The 10035-nt window shown below is 60.0% G+C and overlaps 1 protein-coding gene across 1 annotated transcript; it reads left to right on the top strand.

Moving 5' to 3' along the window:
• Nucleotides 1-563: 563 nt before the first annotated feature.
• SDS (serine dehydratase) lies at nt 564-8903 on the top strand. Its single transcript, XM_039253276.1, has 8 exons — nt 564-739; nt 3887-4041; nt 4372-4411; nt 4651-4790; nt 4885-4976; nt 5554-5781; nt 7467-7591; nt 8275-8903. Exons 2-8 carry the CDS (start codon nt 3889-3891, stop codon nt 8481-8483), a joined length of 987 nt encoding a protein of 328 aa, XP_039109207.1. The 5' UTR covers nt 564-739; nt 3887-3888; the 3' UTR covers nt 8484-8903.
• Nucleotides 8904-10035: the final 1132 nt, after the last annotated feature.

Below are 10035 nucleotides of genomic sequence, written 5' to 3'. Positions count from 1 at the left end.
GAGCAAAAGGAGGCTCCAGAGGGCAAACTGACCTGCCCAGGGCCACACAGCCACTAAACGGCAGAGTCAGGATTTGAACCCTGACCCGCCTGGGCCATACCCATAATGCCATCTGCCCCTTCAAGATGCAAGAGTCACAAGAACGCCAGAGGAAGGCAATAAAGGCCTGTGCTCAGATTCCAGCCGACTGGGGTCAGATGCTGGCTCATCTCTGTCACCATCCGGGTCTTAGCTTCCCTTTCTGTAGAATAAGGACAGTAAGAGCACCCACTTTCTCCTGTGGCCGTCTTCCTACGAGCCCTTGGGAACAGCCCTTGGAAAGTAGGGATTGTTCGCACTTGTAAGGGAAGAAACTGGGCGTAGGGAAAGGGAGGCGGCTACCGAGGAGAGGGGTGAGTGGGGGGGGAGACCGAGGAAGCTGCCGGCGGAAAAGCCAGCCAGCCATCCCCCTCCCCTCCTGGAAGGCCCCGGGCCACTGGCCAGGGGCGGGGCCTGGCGGGGGCGGGGCCGGCCCTGGGGCTCCATTGGCTGCCCGGAGGCGCCCAGGGAATAAAGCCTCGGCCTGAAGGCCAGACCCGTAGCCCTTGGGACAAGTCAGGAGACCTTCTACCTGTCTGTCCATCTACCCTCCATCTGTCCGAGGGCCATCCGTCCAGTCTATCCATCTAGATCATCGCCAGTCCATCCCTTCCCGGCTTGCTCGCCCTGTCCAGCCGCCCAGCTCCACCACCTTGGCCAGGTAAGTACCCCCTCCTGTGTCCCACCCCCAGACTGCAGTGCCTGCGAGGGCAGCGGGAGGGGGGAGGCTCCAGGGGGAGATGAGGTAGAGTCCGTTGAGCATAAAAACCCGTGCTTTGAAGCCAGACTGGCTGTGTTGGCATCTAGCTCTGGGCATCAGTTTTCTCTTCTCTAAAATGGGTATAATAACGGACCCTTCTTCAACATGCAGTTGTAAGGGTGAGATGAGATCATGTGCTTTAAAATGTCCAGTCCAGATATAATGATAGTTCGTTTTTATTGGGCGCCTGCTATGAGGGCGGGGAGGTGGTGACTCCTGAGCTAGAGGGGACACATAGCAGCTTCGAGTCTTCCCTCCTCTGTGTCTGGCACCCCCCCCCGGATGTTGTCTTGGAGGGAGGGGTGCCCAGAGGGGGTCCCTACCCCCACCCCAACCAGACACAGGTGGGGACAGAGGCTTCCCAAACCTCCCCGAACGGAGCTCCCTGAGGCCAGAGCTTGGGGTGCCCACAGGTCCCGTCAGCCAGAACACGGGTACCCTCGTTCCAGGAGTAACCTCCAGGGGGGTAATAATCAAATCGATATGGGGATGCGTCCGCAAGGGGGGGCATCTAGTCTCTGGCTTTTGTTCAAGAGATCTAGGGGAGAAGTGGTACCTGGTCAGGGCCCCACCCACCCCTGCTCCCAGGCCCTGAATGTTAGTTCAGACCGACATCAGCATCATATTTGGGGGTGCTAAGGCTGGTGAGGTGGTCAGGAGCCCCGGCTGTCACTTTACTTCTGTGCCAGGCACGTATGGCCCTCTCTGGGCGCTAGAGGGCTGAGCTGGAGGCCTCGGCCAGTGAGGCGCTGCACCGGGTGGCGGGCGGTGTCACTGGATATGGGGCGGGGGTGGGGGAAGAAAGGCAGCCAGCCGTGCATGGCCTTCTGGGATAGAGAAAGACATGCGGAGGCCAGACAGGCTCCTCAGCCAACCATCTGCCGGTCAGTTCTGGCTCAGCCCAAGCTGGGGAGACTCCGGGAGAAGAGAAGATGGCACGTGTGTGGCGGCCAGACTCTGGGCCACCTCAGCTTCTCGGTCACCCAGAGCCTGTGCAGAAGGGGAGCCTGAGCCGCGCCCACCGCCAGGAGCTCCGGTGCCAGACTGTCCCATCAAACCCTGCCTCCCCTCCCCCCCCACCACTAGCCGTGTGCCCTGGGGCAAGTCACATTAATATTCTGGTCCCTATTGCTGTGTGACAAACTCTCCCCAGGTCAACAGCATTCATTGTACTGTTGTCTGTCGTGGCTCTGGGGCTCGATGGGGCAGTTCTCAGTGGGGTCTCTCAGATGGTTGCGTGTGACATCTCAAGGTCACCCCCCCACGTCCGGCAGGTGATGCTGGCCATCAGCTGTCAGGTAGGGCACCCGCATGTGGCCTCTGCCTGCGGCCTGGGCTTAGTCCCATCCTGGCAGCTGGGTTTTGAGAGAGGACCTGCCTCAGAGAGGGGGCCAGGCAGGAGCCGTGTCCCCTTCTGTGACTTATCCTCGGGAGCGGGGCTGCACTGGGGCCCGCAGACTGTGCCACCTCTTCCTGGCTCCACATTCAATGACGTCACGTTGGTAGCTTGGAAGTGGCTTCGGTGGAGGTGGTGTACAGCACAGAGGTGCCCCCGCTGCAAATCGGGACTTTATTTTTCCTTGGAGAGTCCATTGTCACTTACAGGCACACCGCTGCTTGGAAATCCCATCGTGTCATTTCCAGCTGGGGCCACCAACCCCCACCCCCTCCAGGGTTCAAGGGGAGGAAACACGGGCCCCTCCTCTCACTGAGAAAGGCATCCGTCACATCATAAAGGGGTGGGAGGGGCTTGCAGGGACCACCCTAGGAAACACAATCGGAGCCTTTTCCCTAATCAGGAGAATGGGGTGATGATGGCACCTTCTAGGAGTGTTAAAGGAATCCATGAGTGAATATCTGTAATGCTTAGGGGCCCCTGGGTGGCTCAGTCCGTTAAGCATCTGACTCTTGATTTTGGCTCAGGTCATGATCTCACTGTTCATGAGATTGAGCCCTGCATCAGGCTCTGTGCTGACAGTGTGGGGCCTACTGAGGATTGTCTCTCTCTCTCTCTCTCTCCCTCTCTGCTCCTCCCCTGCTCATATTCTATCTCAAAATAAAAACGTAAACTTAAAATAATATATACAGATATATATATAATATAGATCTGTAAAGTTTATAGTGCCTGGCAGGGGCGCCTGGGTGGCTCAGTCGGTTAGGTCTCCAACTTTGACTCAGGTCATGATCTCACAGTTATTGAGTTCGAGCCCCGCATTGGGCTCTGTGCTGACAGCTCAGAGCCTGGCGTCTGCTTTGGATTCTGTGTCTCCCTCTCTCTCTCTGCCCCTCCCCCACTCACACTCTGTCTCTCTCTCTCAAAAATGAATAACCATTAAAAAAATAAAATAAAATAGTGCCTGGCACATGGTAATCACTTTATAAGCAATTATTAAATAATATAATAATTGCTATCAAGTAATAATAATAAACAGCTTTCCCTAATTGGGTACAGGGCTTTCCAAAGGTTGGTATAAAAAAAAAAATGTCCATTTAAATTGGTAATGCCTATACAGAGCAAAACATCCCAACAGTACACAAGGCAGTGCTGAGGGCCAGCTCTCCCCAGAGCGAGTTTCTCACCTCGTGAGTTTCCTGTGGGTTTCCGGAGCTGTTCTGTGCAGAGAAGCATATGGGGTGTGTGTGTGTGTGTGTGTGGCCCCATGTCTTTGCACAGACTGTATGGACCTGCGTCCTGTCCCTTCTTTAGCACTTAACCAGCTTGCGGCTCGCTCTCAATCAGCGCCTGCAAATCCTTCTCCACCTCACGCCCCTCGAGAGGTGTGAGGTCTGCACGTTGTTTCTGATGGTCATGGCTCCCCGGCACGGTGTGTACTGGGAGGGGTGCTTGCCCCCGTTTTACAGATGAGGCAGCTGCCGCTGCGGGGGCACCGCTTTGATCTGATGCCACCCGGAGAGTAGGTGGGTTGGCTGAGCTTTGAATTCCAGTGTCCGGGATGCTGGCGCTTTCCTCGGCCTCGTGGGTGGGGTGGCAGCAGCCGGCGCCGGGGCCAGCCCTCCTGACCACCTGGCTTTCCGCCCTCCCTCCAGCGATGACGTCTGGAGAGCCCCTGCACGCGAGGACCCCCATCCGTGACAGCATGTCCCTGTCCAAAGTGGCGGGCACCTGCGTCTACCTCAAGATGGACAGTGCCCAACCTTCAGGCTCCTTCAAGATCCGGGGCATTGGACACCTCTGCAAGACGGTACGGGGTGCGCTCCGCATCGTCTGAGCGTGGGGGTCGGGCCCCCTTTCCTCCACGGGGCGAGGCCAGGCCGTGTGGAGCCCCACAATGCCTGCCAGTCTGCGGTCAGCACTCCCTCTAGGGAAGGGGTGCCCGCGCGACAGGGTCTCCTCGTGGACTGGTCCCTGAGGGAGGGAGTGATGTCCCCGGAGAGGCTAGGGCAGGACCAAGTCCGTGTGAAGGAAGCAGCGGCCAGCGTGTTCCGGTATGGCTGGGAAGCTCTCCGTGGGGGAGGGAAGAGCCCAGGGAACCACCGGAGGTGAGCCTGACCCTCCCCCCTTGCCTCCGCAGTGGGCTGAGCAAGGCTGTGAACATTTCGTCTGCTCCTCGGGTAAGTGGCCTGCACGCCTCCTGTGTGCCCCGGGCCAGGCGCTCTACCTCTCTGGGCCCTGGTTCCCTAGCAGCGAGCCACTACAAACACCTGCAGCAGCCCCGGTTTGGAATCCCCAGGGGAGGCGAGCGACAGTCACTCAGGAGGGTGTTCAGAGCCCCGAGGGTGGGGCCGCATGGTCCCAGCTGGGCTCCCAGGCCCTCCTGCAGGGACCCACTCTCCACCCCCAACCCCGGCAGCGGGCAACGCGGGCATGGCAGCCGCCTATGCCGCCAGGAAGCTGGGCATCCCTGCCACCATCGTTGTGCCCAGCACCACACCTGACCTCACAATTGAGCGGCTCAAGAACGAGGGCGCCATGGTCAAGGTGGTGGGTGAGGTGAGTACCAGCCCCGGGCAGGGGCCACCTGGCGGCGGGGCGGAGTCCCCCCCGGGCCCCCTCACCCCCTCCAGCCTCCCCTGTGGTCTTACAGATGTTGGACGAGGCCTTCGAGCTGGCCAAGGCCCTGGCGAAGAACAACCCGGGCTGGGTCTACGTTCCTCCCTTTGACGACCCCCTCATCTGGTAGGTGGGGCCCAGAGTCACCACCGGGGGCGCACCGGCCGCCGTGCGCGTCACCACGGCACGGTGCACAGGGCTGTCCGTGTGTGTGCACCCCGTTGCGCAGAAGCACACACCAGGCCTGGCAGCAGGTGCACACGCACGTGCCCTGGCACGTCCATGGCCACGGCCACGAGCGACCACGTGAGCTCAGATGCACAGGGGTCTGCAGCCCGGTCCCCGGGAAGCCAACCCCGAGACAGATTTCAGAGAAGGCAGTTTACGTGGTTGGCGACTCATGGGGGAAGGGGGAAGGGCGCCGAGACAGGGCTCTCGTGGGCAGGTGGCCAACGTGGCAGCCGGCGCTTGCTCTGCTGGGGGCCCCTGGGAGCCCGTGTGGGTAAGACAGCTACCCACCCGTGGGAGAGGCTGGATTCCCAGACACTGGTTGAGGGCGGCTCTCCGGGGTGTCCTATCCTGGCAGCGCCAGCTGCCACATTTGTGGACAACCAGGGTGGAGCTGGGGCGGAGGTGACGCCCAAAGCCCTTCGGTTGCCGGGACGAGCCCCGCCCTGAGCCGCCGCCCTCCCTGACCCTCCAGGGAAGGCCACACGTCCATCGTGAAGGAGCTGAAGGAGACCCTGAGTGCAAAGCCAGGGGCCATCGCGCTGTCGGTGGGCGGCGGGGGCCTGCTGTGCGGCGTGGTCCAGGGGCTGCAGGAGGTGGGCTGGGGGGACGTGCCCGTCATCGCCATGGAGACCGCCGGAGCCCACAGCTTCCACGCCGCCACCACCGCCGGCAAGCTCGTCTCCTTGCCCCAGGTCACCAGGTGAGCAGCGGGGCCGCCTGCCTCGGATGTGCAGCGAGCCCTGGGGAGCCCACCCTGGTGCTGGCTTGCGACGCAGAGCCCCGTATTGGTCCCATTTTACAGACGAGGAAACGGAGGCCTGCCCAGAGTCACACAGCCAGTGAGCGGTACCGCTGGGACCGAACCCAAGTCGGTGTGACCCTGTAACCATGAACGTCACATCTCACATGAAGAGTTTGCTATGAATCATTTGTCGAGGTCCCCTCGAGAGGGTTTTGCACACATTAACCTGCCGACCATTTCCTGAGCCCCTAATGGGTGCAAGCATCGCTGATCCCGGGGGCAGCGTGGTGAAAAGACACAGCCCCTGCTCCTAAGGAGTTCATAGCGCAGCCCCGGGCTTTTAGACGGTATTCAATGAGGATTAAGTTTGGCACATTGTACGGGAGCCCCAGATAACAGTGACTTAACAAGACCAAATTTTACTTCCTCTCTTCTGTAAAATGGAAGTCCAAGGGCAGAGAGCTCCATGGAGCGGGGGTCCAGGTTCCTTGAGTGTGTTCTCCATCATCCTTATCGTCTTATGGCCCAAAAGAACTGCTTAGTGCCGGCACACCCACACTCCATCTGGCCAGAGAAACTGGCGCAGAAGCAACGGCCCCTGCCTTGAAAGACACAGCACTTCCTGGACCTCTCACTGGCCAGCACTTAGTCACATGGCCGCAGCCAGTGCAAGGGAGGCTGGGAAGCGTCTTCCTATAAGGTCTCCGTGGGTGCAGCTAGGACAGATACTGGGTAGACAAGTCCCTACCACAGAGAGGGAAGACTAAGTCCAGGTAAGAACTCCTTGAGGATTCCTGAGCCTGGTACCCAGGAGCTACCATGTTGGCCTCCGATCCTGCCCTGTTGGCACTGAAGTAATTGGGGAGTGCCTACCATGTGTCACACACAGGGGCTGCAGGCTAGGCTGGTTCAGGCTGCAGGTGCCCACGGGCGAGTGGGGAAGGTGAGCCGGGAATAGAGCTGGTGAGGACTCCGGGGAGGGTGGGGAGAAAGAGAATGCGCCAATCCCGCGTGCGGGTCCTGGGGTCACATGGATCCCGTGCCAGGTGCCCACGCCACCACTCCCTGAGCCCGTAACCGTGGGCAAATGACCCGCACGCTCTCTGCCTTGGTCTCCTCTCCTGTGAAATCAGGCCAATGAGCAGCGAAGACTGTTGACCGGATTTAAAATTGCTTGTAAAAGGGTGGGCACCTAACACTTCCTCAAGAAATAGTCACGGCGTCTGTTTATGCGGGAGGACCATTTGAGAATTCAGCATGGAGACAGTCCCTGGAGGACTGCTTGGAGGAGGTGGCTTTCATCCGGTGCCTGGAAGGACGGGGCGGGACTTGGGCAGGCAGAGTGGTGTTCAGCCGAGTGAGGGTTGAGCAGGGGGAGGGTACGACCTGAGGCAAAGGCTGGGAAGCCTTCCAGGGAACCGCAAGGGGGCTTTTCAGTCGGTGTAGACACAATGTGCCACTTAGCCCACTCAGGCCTCTCTGTCCGAGGAGACTTCACTCTGTCAGGGAGCCCCTGTGCCCCTGACCCCAGACCCCACTTCCCTCCGCCCTCTCAAATCCATCTTTCTCTTTCTATCCCTCCTCATCCCCATCTCCGCCTCCCTCCTCCCTCCTGTCCTCTCCTCCACCCCCACCCCTCCCAGCGTGGCCAAGGCCCTGTGCGTGAAGACCGTGGGGGCTCAGGCCCTGAAGCTGTTTCAGGAGCACCCCATTTTCTCTGAAGTTATCTCCGACCAGGAGGCGGTGGCTGCCATCGAGAGGTTTGTGGGTATGTGCCAAGTCCTTTCAAGCCCTGCTGGCTCGGGAACTAACTGGCTGCCCCCTTGGCTGTCCTAAGAAATCCCATTCACTACAAATTCTCACAGTTCTGTCTCCCATCCCTCGCTGGAACTTCCCCTTAATGAAAGATAATGCAACGCAGCAGTAAAAACAGAAAGGCCCAAAGTCACAAGCAAAGAAGACTGACAGAACCATGATAGCAGGGAGCTTCCTGGTAGCCAGGGTGAAAAAGGAAAGCCAACCCCAGGGCTGGCCTCAGAAGCGGGTCCATAATGAGGCTGGACTCTTTCTGGGTTCAGCCCAGGACAGGGACGCACGCGCGCGCGCGCGCACACACACACACACACACACACACCAAAGTTCGCACTAATGCTGCCCCTGAATTCTGTGCCAGCAGTTTGGCTAATCAACCATGGCAGCCTTGCTGGAGTGAGTCAAGCCTTCTCAACCCAGTGCTCGGGCAGCTACATCATTTCATCAGTGGGAGCACTCAGGGTGCACCTAGGCTGCCTCAGGGCCTGGAAGGTTGGCTTAGGGTAACAATGGAAAGTTTGGTCCAGGACCGGAGTCCGTGCTCAGGCTCAAAGCCCCCAGGCTTTCCCAGCGACCCAACAGCCCCCTCGCCCTCCCCCCAGAAGCCAGGCCCACCCTCATCACCCCCTCCTCTGGCAGATGACGAGAAGATCCTGGTAGAGCCGGCCTGCGGGGCAGCCCTGGCCGCCGTGTACAGCCGTGTGGTTCAGAAGCTGCAAGGCGAGGGGAAGCTCTGTGTCCCGCTCTCCTCCCTCGTGGTCATCGTCTGCGGGGGCAGCAACATCAGTCTGGGCCAGCTGCGGGCCCTCAAGGAACAGCTGGGCATGAAGAACGGGTGGCGCAAGTGAGGGCCTTTCTCCCCGGGTCGGGGGGACCCCCGGAGGAGCTGGAGTTTTATCCAGTGCCTCGCTGTAAATAGTATTTGTGTGTCTGCCCGTGAGCCTGTGGCCCGGCAGGTCCCCTTGTGCCCACGAGCCCACTGTGCCGAGGGGGCCAGAGCCCCAGGGTGCGGGGCGCGTCGGCAGCCAGCGAGGCTAGGTCTGTGCAGCCCGCTCCGTGACTACCCTAGCCACCCCTGCTAGGTGACGACCACCCACGTGTCCCATACCAGGTCCCCCGGGTGGGGCGGGCCTCCTCCCTGGAAGGCACAGGGGGCTACGGTCTGGGCCAGGGTCCGCAACGGAGAACCGGCTACCCTCTCCCCCGGGAAGCCCCGCCCCGCCCCGCCCCTGGGCAGTTTTCTAATTGCAGACTTTTTCATTGAAAAAGAAAAAAAATATATATTTATGAAACAAAGATCCTCTGAGCTTCTCCTTCATCGCAGTCTGCCTCCCTCCCCACCCCACCCTGCACTCGCCTGCTCGCAGCCCCAGCTCTCAACAGCGAGAACCCTGCTCCCTCACCCCTGTAAGCTTGGGGCCCGGAGGACCCGGGTAACCAGGACCCTGCTCACAGCTGGGCTTGCGTGCCGGGAGGCAGAAGGCAGGAAGCAAAGGAAGGGCACTGAACAAGAGCTGGGGCAAGGGCTGCCTCCACTGGAGAGGCAGATGAGGCTGGCCTCATCCCCACGGGAAGTCCTTCCTCCCTCGTATCAGAATGACTTGCTCACAGGATTAGGGGAGCAGAGCAGGGAGCCCCACATCGATGGGGTGGGTAACGCTATACCCCATCTCCGGGGTAGGGGAGGAGCCGATTTGAAGACAGTGTCACATAAATCCTCTTAAACCACGAAACCCCGTTCCAAGGAGAGCGCGGGCCGAGGCCAGCACAGGAAACAGGCGAGGGCTTGCCAGGGGGCTCCCCGAAGGCCGAGAGGGACACCCACCTGCTCAGGAGCATTCCGGCACCACCCACAGCGGCCTCAGGCAATTCACTCAATCCCCAAGGTCAGAGTGAAGGCCGAGACCCCTCTAGCCCCTCAGGACACGAGGCGGATCCACACAGGCCTGCACAGTCCTACAAACAGCCGGGGCTGCGAGATTCAGGGGAGAGTGGGAGCCCCCACCAAGCCCGCCCTGGACACAGTCCCATCCACTGATTTCCTGCCAGGCAAACATGTAGTTTACGGGGGACGGGATAGCGGGGAAGGGCTAGAAGGGACAGCAAACCAGCAGCCCCTGGGGCCCAGAATTCTTCCCGGGGACAGACTGGGACTAAAATCGTGCTCAGTTCAGGAGATTTTGCCCAGAACAGGGTTGCTTCCAGCCTCCACCGTCCCGCCTGCGTCAGCACAAAACCCCTAAAAGAGGCGAGGCAGACCCCTCTGCCCATTACAAGAGCTGAGGCGCTGAGGGCTGGGGTCCACCAGCCGGCTAAGGTCAGATGGTGACAGGCTCTGTTTTGTCTTGATTTCTATTCCATAACGGAACTTGGGAAGGTCTTGTTGGCTAAGAAGGCCAG

Source organism: Hyaena hyaena, unplaced genomic scaffold (genome assembly GCF_003009895.1).
Source record: "Hyaena hyaena isolate Hyena2069 unplaced genomic scaffold, ASM300989v1 scaffold_0, whole genome shotgun sequence".
In the NCBI taxonomy this organism is placed as follows: domain Eukaryota; kingdom Metazoa; phylum Chordata; class Mammalia; order Carnivora; family Hyaenidae; genus Hyaena; species Hyaena hyaena.
Note: the sequence above shows the minus strand (reverse complement) of the source record. Positions and strands in the feature narration are given on the sequence as shown.

What these genes read in the sequence shown, in the direction of transcription:
- SDS (XM_039253276.1), top strand. Translation starts at nt 3,889, where the DNA reads ATGACGTCTGGAGAGCCCCTGCACGCGAGGACCCCCATCCGTGACAGC. An exon ending in TTTGACGACCCCCTCATCTG is followed by an intron (nt 4,977 to 5,553) that starts GTAGGTGGGGCC and finishes CTGACCCTCCAG; the next exon opens with GGAAGGCCACACGTCCATCG. An exon ending in TCCTTGCCCCAGGTCACCAG is followed by an intron (nt 5,782 to 7,466) that starts GTGAGCAGCGGG and finishes CACCCCTCCCAG; the next exon opens with CGTGGCCAAGGCCCTGTGCG.